Source organism: Schistocerca gregaria, chromosome 6 (genome assembly GCF_023897955.1).
Source record: "Schistocerca gregaria isolate iqSchGreg1 chromosome 6, iqSchGreg1.2, whole genome shotgun sequence".
Taxonomy (NCBI): Eukaryota; Metazoa; Arthropoda; class Insecta; order Orthoptera; family Acrididae; genus Schistocerca; species Schistocerca gregaria.
The window spans coordinates 126,476,968-126,492,748 of record NC_064925.1 but is presented as its reverse complement, the minus strand read 5'-3'; the positions used below and the strand labels follow the sequence as shown (position 1 = coordinate 126,492,748).

At 41.8% G+C, this 15,781-nt stretch overlaps 1 protein-coding gene across 1 annotated transcript in view; it reads left to right on the top strand.

Moving 5' to 3' along the window:
* Nucleotides 1-15,781, top strand: part of LOC126278762 (odorant receptor coreceptor-like) — a 41,981-nt gene that overhangs the window by 23,161 nt on the left and 3,039 nt on the right. Inside the window, exons 5-6 of the mRNA XM_049979039.1 lie at nt 412-525; nt 11,130-11,285. Coding sequence (XP_049834996.1) covers nt 412-525; nt 11,130-11,285 — 270 coding nt within the window. The remainder of the gene's footprint in view (nt 1-411; nt 526-11,129; nt 11,286-15,781) is intronic.

The window sequence follows — 15,781 nt, the reverse complement described above, 5'->3', positions numbered from 1 at the left end:
TCCTTCATGATTACGACCGCTGCAGCGTGTATTGAAAGGAAACATGATTTACATCATATTCGTGGCGCTACTTGCGCGACTCTTAGGCAATGACGTGAAATTTGAGTTCACAGCGTGTTTCAGATGTAGAAAAACGACTACCAACTTTCGCTTCTGTCACACAACCCTTGTTGGTATTGTGACTTTCTTCCGTCAGTGTATTAGTCAATAACCTGTGATGCCTGCGCCAAAATATCATAAAGAATATCACGTGCCTCATTTAGGATATTTGATTTATTTTGTCTGTAGCCAAAGGCAATGCAATGAAAAATGTGATGTTGTTAAATTAAATGAAATACATCGTAGTGAGTCGCGAACTGTTTGTAACTTTATTTCAAACTCGTTTTTCCATGTATTGCATTCGTTTGACAGATGTTCCAGGGAGCTGCATCACGAGGATCGGTTGTGAAGAGGATAGTTGGTTTCCTAGTCTACTTGACGCACAATGGCCTCTTCTGCTTCCTCGGGCAGGCAGTCACTGACCAGGTATGTGGAACGGTCAATTTCGGCACGTATAACGATCACGATGTGACTTATCATTTTAACTCTTCAGTTCTTGCCGGCCACGATGGCCTAGCGCTTCTATGCGCTTCAGTCAGGAACCCCGCGACTGCTACGGTCGCAGGTTCGAATCCTGCCTCGGGCATGGATGTGTGTGATGTCCTTAGGTTAGTTAGGTTTAAGTAGTTCTAAGTTCTAGGGGACTAATGACCTAAGATGTTAAGTCCCATAGTGCTCAGAGCCATTTGAACCATTCTTTTTCTTCAGTTCTTCATCGTTGTAATATTCAATGCATTACCTACAGCTGAATTTTGATAGCTATTTCCCTGTTTAACAAACGCATCTTGGAAAGGAAACACAAATGCACGGTCGGATTTAGCTGAATTCATGTTGTTCTATGTGTAGAGAACGGTTGCCCACCACATCAAAACAGTTCCCATGTTTTTAAAAAATGCAAGATTTTAAAGTTTCTTGCAGACTACAGTATAATTAAAAGAATGCACTTGGGGCTGATTTTATCAACTGAGCTAGATGACATAAGGTATTACTTTGAAATTAAACAGTTAATTCACTAAAACATAACTTTACTGTATCAGCAGCAATTACCTCAGCAACTCTAGCAGCCGTCGAAATACACAAAAACTGACTCAAAATGTCACTCGCAATCCGTGACTAAACGATCAAACTCTGAGTTCTACAATGTGTATTTGATACTTCCCTACAAAGGCTTTAGCAGCTCCATGCTCTCATCTGTGGATTGTCACGATTTTAAATGGACTCGCAAAATATTCGAAGTTCCAACTCTTGCACTACCGGGCCACTTGTCACGCTGCATATTAATCACACACAATCTTTACAATCCGTCATCTCACTCTTTCCACAGTGTACATACTGTAAAAAGCATGTGGCCAAAGGTATCCAGACAATGGAATGAAAGCACTGGGAGCGGCGTCAAGGTACGTCGGAGGAATATACAGCAACTTGCAGGATGTACGAAAGTACCCTGGCAATACTTAGTATGTTGTGTCACAGTGTTAGTTGCAATACTCCTCCGAAACGACTCGATTAATTCTGATGAAATTTTACATGTATATTCGGTACGTCTGAGAATCGGTCGTAATCTATTTTTCATACCCCTAAGTGATAAAGGTGGTCCACCACAAAAATGTTTTCCTATATTTTGGACAGAACCTTTTATTTTAATTTTTTTATGATGTGGTGTTAAAAAATACACACAACCCTAAATTTTCACCCTTATACCACCAACCCCTATTTTTAATAGCGATTTTAGTAACTTAATAATTTTCAACCGCGGTCGGTAGCTGATTAATTATCGCTTGATCAGTTATCCCCGCCAGATGTCTACCAGTGGTAGTCTTTCACTATTCGGCAGATAGGTAATTGAAGAAAACGCACCAAAAGCAACGACTCGAATATCCCTCTTTGAACCGACGTAACTAGACCGAGAAGTTAATTAGGTAGCAAGAGTCATTCGTCAAACCGACATTTAGGCCTAGCACACACGCATTGATTTTTATCGTGCAGAAATATATCGTACGATCAAATTGTTCTAGTGGAATAAAGAAGTTCCTACGCTCTCCTTTGTTCCTCATAAAGAATTAAATCGTACAATATTTTTACGTACGATAAAAATCTATGCGTGTGCGCTTCACCCTATTCATAATGCTGGCCAACATGTTTCAACACGAAAGTGCAGCTATGTTTGTATGCTCATGGACGAGCCGTGAATCGGCTGCAATTGTTAAATCCGTGCGATCTACCGTAGAAACGCTAGAACTGAGAGTGGCCGATACTGCCCGACTTTCTCATTCCCTACACAGTTTTCGGCCATTAATATTGTTTGTGCCACGAGTTCCCGCCAGCAACGGCTATTGTGTTAACACGTATACATTGTGTTACACGTATACATTGTTCTTATAGGCTATAGATAATTTCTATGGCAAAAGAGCGTGCTGGGTCAGCTATAACATATAAAGATTTTCAGAGGCGAAACGAAGTTCGCCGGCTATACATTTTGCTATACATATACATTATTCTTATAGACTAGAGATAATTTCTATGGCAAAATAACGTTTGCCGGGTCAGATACAACATATAAAGATTTTCAGAGGCGAAACGAAGTTCACAGGGTATAGCTAGTAATATACAAATTTAGCACCATCAGACCTCGAAAGTTGAGAACGGCACCGTCAATGTTGCTTAGGACTGTCTTTGGTATTTTAATTAGCCGTGAGAGCCCACTAGTCATCACTGTACAACGGTTTGTGCCTGTGGAGTGCATGGAAGCTTGAGTAAGATGGTGAACTGACATTTTTCAAGATAGAATCCGGGTTTGGATATAATGACAGAACAGTTTTCCCGATTTCGATAAGAAACCTAGCCAGAACATCACAACAAGAAGTAAATTATGAAAAGGGTTCAAAATTTTGACCTCCACCAGAGCGTGCACATGGTTAAATAAGTGCTGCTGTTAGTAGTGGACGTTTAGGTACAATTGGGTATAAGGGTGAAACTGAGAACCCTCACATTTCTCTTTGCGAGTTAGTAACGTTATTTTTTGGCCGTTAGACTACGAAGGCAGCCAGCAACTTTAGTACCGCCATGAGTGGTGCTAGTGTCAGAGACGTTGTCGTTGAGCAAAATAATTTGTTAAATTTTTGTGACTGTAATTTGCAATATTTTCTGTCCAGTAACGTACTAATACCGTCGTAATACAACACTTAAATTAGCAACGCCATGAATGATACTTTTAATAGACTTCATGAACAAAAGCCATTTTATTAACACTTAACCTTCCTTGTTATGCAGAAGTAATTTTACAGATAAGGTAAGGTAGGGTAAAACCGGGTAGCCGGACTAGGGTAAAACCAAAACTGCCGAGCGGGATTAGCCGAGTTGTCTAGGGCGCTGCAGTCATGGACTGTGCGGCTGGTCCCGGCGGAGGTTCGAGTCCTCCCTCGGGCATGGGTGTGTGTGTGTTTGCCCTTAAGATAATTTAGGTTAAGTAGTGTGTAAGCTTAGGGACTGATGACCTTAGCAGTTACGTCCCATAAGATTTGACACGCATTTGAACATTTTGAAACCAGAACTACCTGATATTACCTCAGAACTTCGTTACATGTAACTTATATGTGTGACCACAGATATAATGCTTTTAACCGTACGCTACTTGTGTGTACACGTTTTAATAACCACAATTTGTTAATTACATACAGCATTTACAATTATTTTACACCAGTTTATAGATTATTTTTGTCACAAATAACTTGATTATTATCCCTTATTGCAGATGAATATTTTCATTTGAAATGGGACCATTAAGCCCTTCATACAGTCGGGAAATTAAGACATCACGTAACAACCATTCGGGAAGAGTGGTAAAAAAGTATTGTTGTTCGGACTTGCATGTACTGAAACAGCAACAATTGAGAATGGCCTATTTGGGTTTAAAATGCAGAAAACCCGACTTCGAGTCCTGGTCCGGCAGAGGCAAGCATATCCGAACATCGTTCTTCTTAACGTCACAGGCGCTACTATATTACATTCCAATTAAAAAATGTCCTCCCATGTACGGGAATTACATAATATGTGTACGAGAACAGACTGTCAGGCAGAAACGAAGAACATGGAAGTTTCGGTCTAGCCGAGAGTCCTGAACAGATAACTAAAGCCTGAAATGACGGTATGAGCCTCGGGCGGGAACAAATTTTCATTGTCATCATTCCCTTACACAGCTGATGGTTGTTAGTATTCGAAAATGCGAATACGTTCCACATATTACATAGCCCCTGCCGTCACTACAGTGCCTGTCCCTTCGGACATTCTTGCATATCAGAAAGAACATTGCAGAGTTATTCTTAATACCTCAGGCATTGAAATATCACCGGAAAAGTAATATTTAACAACCTGTCGACATCGAGGTCATTAGAGACCGAGCACAAGCAGAAGGAAACCATCCACACATTTACCTTAAGTTAATTATGTAAATCACCGAAAATCGAAGTCTGGAAGACCGGACGGAGATTTAATGTACTATTAGTTCCTTCTACACTTCAGGTCGAAGTTCATAAGTAAATGACGAAAGCTCTTTGAAAATAAAAGATGATCTATCTTCGTATAGAAAATTCACTAATACACCCACCAAGTCTGTACTTAACCGAATGTATACGATTTTAACTCACAGAGTCTGCTATAAATATTAACTTTACCAATATAGTTCACTCCAACTGCACACTATTTCTAAAATTCAGCAACCATAAAGAATCAATGACTCTCCGATTGCAAACCTTAACAGAAATAAACCTGCAAACTGTCAAATTTTCACACTGTGTTTAGTGACTAGGTATATCTGTCAGAATATTACGAAGTTAATTCTCGACAGGCTTGTGTCTGTAGGTAAAATATTTATAATTCGCCAGTGGTATTACGAATTTTATTAAAAAGCCAATTTTCAACTTACCTAACGAACACTCGGAGAAAGTCATATAAATCTGACATCAATATCTCCGCTTTATGCTCTCACCTTACTGTTTCTTTCCCAAGAAGACTTTACCGAACTGTTGAAAGCAACGGCATGACATCCTTCCTGAATGACGATTCGATCCCATCTCCTCAATAGGTTAATACGCGCAGTCAAGCCACTCTCTCCAGAAAGCTGAATCGTTATCATGTGCATTGCTGCTCCCTCGCGTAGTTAGGTACTTTCCCAGCCCGACCAGTCATAATTCTTTAAATAATTTTAGTATCCTGCCAAGTTATGGCGTTCAAGCCTTTACGTGTGTGAAAGACTGAAGTCAACATATTTCTCGACATAAATAGCAGTTGATTTAAAAAATGCCATTTGCAAGTGTATGTGCTGTACTGTATGACTGCACAACATTATGCACACCTTTTTACGTAATGAATTATCAACACTTCTTAGATGCGTTCTTGACGTACACTCTTCTCGCACTACAAAAAATCTTCTCATAGCATAACTACTGTATATTACCGACGAAAAAAAAACTTTTTCATCTCAAAATGTTCCAAAACATTGGTTATTACAAACCGTTACCTGACATATCGCTGACATATTGAGAAGAAATTGTATACCTGCATCTGTTTTATAACAAGTGACGTGAGTTTTTATTTATTTATTTTGAACCATCTGTCTCCTGACTGGTTTGACGCGACCACCGCGAATTTCTCTCCTGGGCATCTTCTTTTCATCTCGCAGTAGCACTTACACCCAAAGTCCTCAGTTATTTGTTGGATGTACTCAAATCTCTGCTTCCCCTACAGTTTTTACTTTCTACAGTTCCCTCTATTACCATGGATGTTATTCGCTGATGACTTAACACATCTTCAGTCATCATGACCCTTCTTCTTGTCAGTGTTTTTCATATGTCTCTTTCTTCGCCCGTTCAATGTCTAATTAGTCCACCTTATTTTCAACATTCTCCTGTAACACCAAATCACCAGTGCTTCGATTCTCTTCTGTTCCGGTTTTCTCACTGTCCTTGATTTACCACCAAACAGTATTGTGCTCCACATGCACAATCTCAGGAATTTCTTCCTCAAATTACGGCCAACGTTTGACACCAGTAGACTTCTTTTGGCCAGGAATTCTCTCTTTGCCAGCGCTAGTCACATTTTTATGACCTACTTGCTTTGTCCGTCATGGACAATTTTCCTTCCAATGTAGCAGAACTCCTTACCTTGGTCTATTTCATTATCCCCAATTTTCTGTCATTTCTGCTACATCTAATTACAACTGCCTTTTTTCCGATTTACTCTCTGTCCATATTCTGCACTCATCAGACTGTTGATTCCGTCCAACAGAGCCCGTAACTCTACTTCACATTAACTGAGGGCAGCAATATCATCAGAGAATCTTATTATTGAAATCGTTCGGTCTGAATTTTAATCCAACACTGAAGGTTTCTTTTATTTCCGACATTACCACTTCGATGTGTAACTCAAACAGCACGACCGAAAGACTGCATCCCTGTATTACATACATTTTAATCCGGGCACTTCGTATTTTACCTTCCAATCCCTCTGTTTAAGGTACACGGTGATCAAAAAGTAAGTATAAATTTGAAAACTTATTAAACCACGGAATAATGTAGATACAGAGGTAAAAATTGACACACATGCTTGGAATGACATGGGGTTTTATTAGAACCAAAAAAAAAAATTCAAAAATTGGCGCGTGAAAGATCTCTTGCGCGCATTGTTTGGTGATGATCGTGTGCTCAGCGGCCACTTTCGTCATGCTTGGCCTCCCAGGTCCCGAGACCTCAGTCCGTGCGATTATTGGCTTTGGGGTTACCTGAAGTCGCAAGTGTATCGTGATCGACCGACATCCCTAGGGACGCTGAAAGACAACATTCGACGCCAATGCCTCATCATAACTCCGGACATGCTTTACAGTGCTGTTCACAACATTATTCCTCGACTACAGCTGTTGTTGAGGAATGATGGTGGACATACTGAGCATTTCCTGTAAAGAACATCATTTCTGCTTTGTCATACTTTGTTATGCTTATTATTGCTATTCTGATCAGATGAAGCGCCATCTGTCGGATATTTCTTGAACTTTTGTATTTTTTTGGTTGTAATAAAACCCCATGTGATACCAAGCATGTACGTCAATTTGTATATCTCTACCTACATTATTCCGTGATTTATTCAGTTTTCAAATTTATGCTCAGTTTTTTATCACCTGGCATATACTGTGTTACCATCTTTCACTATAGCTTATTACTATTTTTGTCTGAATTTCGAATATTTTCCTCCATTTTACATTATCGAACGCTCTTTCGAGTCGACAAATGCAACGTGTGCGTCTTGATAGTTCGTCAAACTTGCTTCCGTTATCAAGTGCAACGTGAGAACTGACTCTCCTAAAGCCGAACTGAAAACTTGAATCTCATTTCAAACAGGTACTCCACTCATACCACAATAGCTGGTGATGACTTCAAACTACCCTCGATGTACTGTCGATAGTACATACTTAAAGTCGGTGGTACGCATAAAACGTCGTCTGAAATCGTTCTGATTGCATTCTTAGAAAACATTAGTTCAGGAATCCATTCGAAGTGTGGATGTTTCGAAAACTTACTTGACTTTTTAGCAGCAAATAATCCTGAGCAAACAGGGAGCATCATGATGCATACGTGGATTAGTGACGACAAGGCTATTGTAGTGAACCTAAACAACGTAACATCAAAACCCGCCAAAAACAAACACAAAATACATCTATTTAAAAATGCATATAACAATTTGCTTAACTCCTTCCTAAGAAACAGTCTCCAATCCTTCCAGACGCATTATGTAACCGTAGAACACATGCGTTTTAAAATCAAAGAAGTAGTACCAACCTCAGTTGAGAGACGTATACCAAATAAATTAGTGAGAAATGGTACTGATCCCTCCTGGTACACAAAATGGGCCACAACACTGTTGCAGAAGCAACGGAAAAGGCATGCCAAATTTAAAAGAATCCAAAACCCTCAATATTGGAAACGTTTCACAGAACCTCGAAATTTAGCCCGAACCTCGATGCTAGATACTTTTTCACTACGGAACTCTCTCTGTCCACAACGAAAAACTGTCTCGAAATCTGGTAGAAAATCCAACGAGTTTCTGGTCGCATGTTAAAGTACAACAGCGGAAAGACACAATCAACACCTTCACTGCTCAATAACAATGGTGATGTCACTGATGATAACACCTCTAAAGTTCATTTACCAAAAGGGGTTTTCCAAAATTCCTTCAGCAAAGGAGGATTAGTAAACATTCCAGAATTCCAATGAAGACCAGCTGCAAGAATGACTAACTTAGTAGATACCCTCGGTGTGGCAAAGCGGCTCAAATCACTTAAAACAGGCTAGGCTTCCGGTTCAGATTGTATACCAGTCATGTTCCTTTCAGAGAATGCTGATATAATTGTTCAATTCTCAGCAGTCATATGCTATCTCTTGGCGGTAGAACGAACCGTACCTAAATTGCACAAGTCACACCCGTATCAAAAACAGGAAATACGAGTAATCTGCTGAATCACAGACCCACATCGCTAATATCGGTTTGCAGTCGGATTATGGAAGATATAAGCCGGCCGGGGTGGCCAAGCGATTCTAGGCGCTACAGTATGGAACCGCGTGACCGCTACGGTGGCAGGGTGGAATCCTGCCTCGAACATGGATGTGTGTGATATCCTTAGGTTAGTTAGGTTTAAGTAGTTCTAAGTTCTAGGGGACTGATGACATCAGAAGTTAAGTCCCATAGTGTTCCGAGCCATTTGAACCATTTTGGAACATATAACATTATGAGTTATCTCAAAGAAAACCACTTGTTGACAGACAATGTGAATTTAGAAAATATCTTTCTTGTGAAACGCAACTAGCTCTTTACTTTCACGAAGTAATGAGCACTAATGTCAAGAGAGTGATATGTAATCAAATCGCGTGCCCTTGGAGTATCGTCTCAGTTATGTAACTGGATTAGTGATTTCCTGTCAGAATGGTCAAAGATCGTAGTAACTGACGGAAAGTCAACACGTAAAAAAAAAGTAATGTGTGGTGTTCATCTCATGGAAGTGTTATAGGCCCACTGATGTTTCTGATTTGTACATACGATTGCGTATACAATCTGAATAGACCATTTAGGTTGTTTGCAGATGATGCTGATACTTACCATCGTCTCTTAAAGTCATCAGATTACCAAATCAACTGCAAAATGCTTTAGACAAGATATCAGTATGCTGCAAAAAGTGACAGTTGACACTAAATAATGATTACAATTTCGAATAACTTCATTTGATACGATCAGACAGAAAATGTTACGGCTAAAGCAAACGGAAGACTGCGATTTATTGGCAGAACACTTAGAAAATGCAAAACGGTCTACCAAAGAGCCTGCTTGTACTACGCACGTCCGTCCTTCCAGAGTACTGTTGCGATACAGTATCCTTACCAGATAGGACTGACGGCGGACAACGGAAAAGTCCACAGAAGGGCAGCTCATTTTGTAGTATAGCGAAACAAGAGGGAAATTTTCAAGGGTATGATACGCGAAATGGTGAGGCAATGATTGAAAGAATTACAGTTTTCGTTGCGACGCAATTTTCTCATGAAATTACTATCACCAACTTCCTCCACAGAGTGTGCAAGTATTTCGTTGACGCCCAGCTACTTAGGCAGTAATGCTCATCAAAAGTCAGAGATTTTTTTCTCTTTATTGTTATTTTCATACCTTATACAGGTAGGCTTGCAGCGGCAAACTACGCCGCTTTTCGGCCACAGATAAGGCAATCGGTACATAAGGAGACATCGAAAAACAAACATGGTCGATAAACAACATTAGACAGAAAAAATTAAAAAAATATGGAGATGTTCACGGGCGCACTGTCCGAATAAAAAACGTTCAGATCGTTGACACGAACAGAGATGACAGAAATGGTACATTTGAACGATGGAGCATAAACAACGAAACACTGAAACAAGAACACGAAGGCACTCGCAAATACTGGCAACGATCTCCAGCGCACGAATGTTCAATGTTCATGTAAAAATCCGAGTGTAGAAGGTGGGGGTGTAGGGAGAGTGGGAGGGTGTAGATGCCAGTGGCAGAGGAGCAGGGAGGTGGAGGAATGAAGATAGGGGGTAGGGGAAGCCTGGGGGAGAGGAGGAAGGGAGGACGAGAGGAGGGAGAGAAGGGAGAGAAGGTGCCCTCGGGAAAAGCACGGGTGGTGGAAGGGAACGATGAAAGTTGGTAGGAGCGGTAGATGGAAGGGATGAGGTCATCATCAGGGAGGGGTAGCTGGCGGAAGCCACGTTGTGTAAGGCTATGGAGAGTGGAGAGATTGAGAGTGTTTGGGATGTGGGAATACAGGTGTGGCAGCAAACGGGGGTGGGAAAAGATTGGAGAGACAAGCGGGTGAGGGGATAAAGTTTGTGGGAGGTGTAGAGGATCTGTATCCGTTCAAGGAAACGGAGGAGGTGTGAGAACGGAATTACGTCATACAGGATACGCTTGGGGGAGGGGAGACGGATGCTACAGGCGAGGCAGAGAGCATGGCGTTCCAGGATTTGAAGGGATTTGGAAAAGGTAGTAGGGTCAGAGATCCAGGCGGTATGGGCATAGCAGAGGATTGAGTGGATAAGGGATTTATAGGTGTGGAGGATGGTGAAGGGTCCAGACCCCACGTGCGGCCAGGAAGGAGATGGAGTCGGGACGGGTGCATTGGCTTGAATTGTCCGGAGATGGGAGGGTCCAGGAGAGGCTACGGTCAAGGTGTCGCCAAGATATTTGAGGGTGGGGGTGAGGGTGAGAAATCAGAGCTTGCACGGAAAGATTTAAGGGTTCGTTTTTCCCCACGTGCTGTTCGTAAGTGGAATGGTAAAAGAATAGCTTGAAGGTTGTTCGATGAATTCTCTGCCAGACGCTCGATTGTAAATTGCAAATTATTCATGTAGATGTGTATGCAGATCGCGAAGATACCAAAGCTGACTCTGTGTGTGTGTGTGTGTGTGTGTGTGTGTGTGTGTGTGTGTGCGTGTGCGTGTGTTTGTATCGTGTTGCAGAGCGAGCGCCTGCAACACTCGGCGTTCGGTTGTGGCTGGCCTGACGCTAACACTCAGTTCAAGAGGTCGCTCATGATCATGATGCAGCAGACGTCGCGCCCGCTCATCATACGTGTGGGCAAGTTGTTCACGCTCTCCAGCAATACGTTCATACAGGTAACCATTTCAGGATTGCAGTCGACACTCAAATACTCCTATGGTGACTGGTCTACTCACGCAGCTTTAGTGTGCGACCATTAGAAGGCACACAATTTTCTACATATCTAGTAACATCTCTGGCTTATTATGGAAACAGTTCAAGTCGCGATTCGTTTTGCGGCTGGGCGCTTTCCCTGTTTCGTAAAGTTTTTCCACTCACCTTTCAGTATGTTCTTCTTCAGCGAATCAGTCCTCACGTCGCGGGAATTATAATCTTACTCAGTTGCAAGGCTATGGCGATAAATGAACTGTACAGTTCGCGTTATCAGAGCGCGAATACCTAAAGTTTTCAATTTATGTATAAAGAGACAAAATCAGTTCTGGAGACACTGATGACACAAAATACGTGGAATAGCCCCTAATATCTTCTAGAATCTCCTTCCGTCCGTCGTGATGCAGCAACTGAACGTGGCGTGCACTCAACAAGTCGTTCGAGGACCCCTGCAGAAATATTGAGCCTCGCTGGCTCTACAGCCGTTAATAGCGAAAACGTTGCAGGTGCAGGATTTTCAGCACGAACTGACCTCTGCATTACGTCTTCGTGGTCAAATCATACGTTCCAATTGTCCAGAATAGTGGCCAGGCGACATGTCGCACTGTCGACCATAAGAATTCCATCGTTGTTTGGGAACATGAAGTTCATGAATCAGTGCAAATAGCCCCAAGTAGCCGAACACAACCATTACCAGTTAGTGATCGGTTCATTTGGACCAGAGGACCCAAGCCATTCCCTGTAAGTATAGTCCATACCATTACGGAGCCACTACCAGCTTCTATGGTGGCTTGTTGATAACATTGGTCCATAACTTCGTGAGGTCTGCGCCACTTTCGAACTCTACGATCAGCTCTTATCAACTGAAATCGATACTTATCTGACCACGCAACGAGTTTCCAGTCTACGAGCCAGCCGCTGTGGGCGAGCAGTTCTAGGCGGTAGACTGGAACTGCGCTGCTGCTACGGTCGCAGGTTCGAATCCTACCTCGGGCATGGATGTGTGTGATGTCCTTATGTTTAAGTAGTTCTAAGTCTAGGGGACTGATGACCTCAGATGTTAAGTCCCATAGTGCTTAGAGCCATTTGAACCATTTGCAGTCTACGAGAAGACAATGCAGTTACGATGGGAAGCCCATCGTCACCTATTATTGCCTGTTTGTTTACAGAAGATTTCGAGAATAATGTCTTGAAGTCGGCAGCTTTATGACCTGCGCGTTCTTTTTTCCAGATATGTAGACGATACCTTTGTCGTTTGGCCTCTTGGTTGTAACAATTTGAACGACCTTTGTTTGTAAAGAAACAAAGGTGACAAAGAATGGCTGTTTTCCTTGCCTTGGTGTGTTGGTCAGAAGGAGGACGGATAATACGTTGGGACATGCAGTTTGTAGGAAACATACACACAGCCCGCATCTCGTGGTCGTGTGGTAGTGTTCTCGCTTCCCGCGCCCGGGTTCCCGGGTTCGATTCCCGGCGGGGTCAGGGATTTTCTCTGCCTTGTGATGGCTGGGTGTTGTGTGATGTCCTTAGGTTAGTTAGGTTTAAGTAGTTCTAAGTTCTAGGGGACTGATGACCACAGCAGTTAAGTCCCACAGTGCTCAGAGCCATTTGAACCATTTTTTGAAACCTACACACACTCTCTTGTATCTGCAGTCTGATAGTCGCCACCATCAGGCTCAATGTGAAGGGGTATTTGTTACCGTTGTCCACAGGGTCCAAGTCATCTTGGATTCTGAGAATTTATCAGCTGAGTTGGCCCAGAAGAGGTGCTGCTACCGGTGTCGTGCTGTTAGCAAAGGTAATCGCGTCGGTTGTCTGCTACCATAACCTATTATCGCCAGACGTCGCCGCACTGTCATAACGGAAACGTCCTTCGTACGTCAGTCACACATTGGTTTCTGCGCTTATTTCACGCAATTTTGCTTGTCTGTTAACACTAACAACTCTCTGCAAGCACCGCATCTCTAGGTTATTAAGTGAAAGCCATCGGCCACTGTATTGTCCTCGGTGAGAGATAGTGCCAAAAATTTAGTACTCCCGGCACATACTTGACAATGAGGATCTCGGAATACTGAATTCTCTAACGATTTCTTAAATGGAATACCCCATGCGTGTATCTCCAAATACCACTCAGCGTTCCAAGTTTCTTAATTCCGGTCGTGTGGCCATAATTACCTCAGAAAATTTGCTACACGAATCATCTTAGGACAAATGACAGGTCTGCCAATTCATTGCCCTTTTATACCTTGTTTACGCGATAGTGCCGACATCTGTTTAAGTGCATATCACTATCCCATGACTTCTCTCACCTCAGTATATTACAGATTTCAGTTATACTGCTTCACCACCAGGTCCGAATCTATATATAACATTGCGCTTTCCTTTGTCACTTAAGCATTCACTCATATAACCACTATTTAGCAAACACCGGTGACCTGACCCGAAAAAGTACATACTCAGCAGCAGCTGTCAGCAAACCAGGAAAGTTCACTGTAACTATCGCTCCATATACCACGTGGAGTTTCTACTCAAATTTCCTCAGTTACGAAGTCACTTAACTCTCCAAAATGACGTAACAGTAGTCCCCATGCTCCACATACTATTCCCGAAGCTATACCAAGTAGAGAAACTAAACATTGGCTCAGAATTAATCTTTTCAACAGAGAAATGTGCCGAAAGCTTTACTTGTCTCGAACACGGATGGGGAACATCTGCCTTCCAGCCACACGCAAACGCCCTTGCATTGAACTAACGCCAGCTCTCTCGCTTCTGATTGGCTACTGGAAACAATAGCCAATTAGATTCTCTTACTTCTAGCACTCTAGTTGGTTCATCAATTACCAGACATCATTACTTTGTTTCAAAATGGACAGAGCCGAAATTAAGAATCGCCTCAAACTGAAATTTAGCCCTCTATACTGATTGAATGCAGAAATCAGACATCCCCTATGTAAGTGATTCAGACACATCGTACAAGCAATTTGCTGCGACACACACACACACACACACACACACACACACACACACACACACACACACTATAACTCATTAAATTATCATTTATCCGGGTTCCACACACATAGTCGTCTCATAATTGTCATTTTCAGATATTTCAGAAAATAAATAAATAAATGAAACTGTCTGTATTGTGAAATGAAGTGTCAGGGGATGGAATCAGATAAGTCAGTTTTTGTGAAACTCGGGAAACAGTGATCTCAATGTTCGAATCATGGTTACATCAATATACAAGAACACTCCTTTTACTTCATAAATTATTTACACACAGAGTGTTCACAGAATAAAGTAATTTTCTAAAATGCAGTGAAACGTCACTTTTTAAGGAGAAAGAAAAAGTTAAGTCAAGCGAAGCATACGCAATAATCGCAAAATACACCGTCTGGTTGTTATAATTCAGCAATAGTACTCATATAACGTACATTTAGTTATGTAGCAACTTCACATCACCAGGTCGGAAACACCTAATGAGACTTTGCAAATATTTATATTTTCGTCTGGAATTTGGGGGGAGATCCAGAATAAAGGAAGGAATTCTACATTCAAATATACAATATGCAGGTACTGGCAGTTCAAACAGGTTATACATTGGTTGACATTTTCATGGCGTCTGTATGACGCCAGTTTGCATTCCTTCACGATAATCCATTTGACATTTCAGCATAGTGCAGGGGCTTGATTCAGATGATCTCAACAGGCTGGGTTTGTGAAAGAATGTTTTGCAACGTACTTTTACTCCAGCAGTATTTCCCATTTCTTGATGAACAACCGCAGCCAAAGAAGATTGCTTACATCTGGATGCTTCGATCATTTCCTCGAAATCTTCAGGACTTGCCATCACTGCCTTTCCGTCAGATAATCCCACATTTTTATAATACTGTAACCACGAATGTCGACGCGTAGAGAATGCAGATTTTATCTTATTCAAGTCAGTAATTTGATTGAGAGTTACGTAATAAATGAAGGCGAAGACGGTGAATTTTTATTTTGACCAACAGCAAAGTATACAGCATGTCGCAGGAGGAGTAGTCTGCATTCAGGGGTATGACAGCAATATTGTCGAGGAAACATGGGATCTAAAACGCATACTTAGTAGCTACGGGCACTTCTCCATATTCGTTGCGTGAAAGATACCTCTTCTACTGAAGAAGTGCACATAGCTCTTTTGTTAAACATGTTAGAGCCAAGTTTACGAGACGTTTTTGCTTCTAATGGTCGTTCGTCTTATATCCCGGACTATTGATCATTTTTCCTGGGACATGCGGTGTAGAGCTCTTCAGTGTCCTCGCCCAAGGCATGTGTGATGAAAAAGAATGACGTCACTTCATTTACAGTCTTGATAAACGTAAAAAAGTATTGCCTGTTGCTAGAAGGTTGATATTGAACGAATGCATCAAAAGCTGCCGCTTAAACTAAAAGTCATTGGTTACTATCTATGATGCGCTAC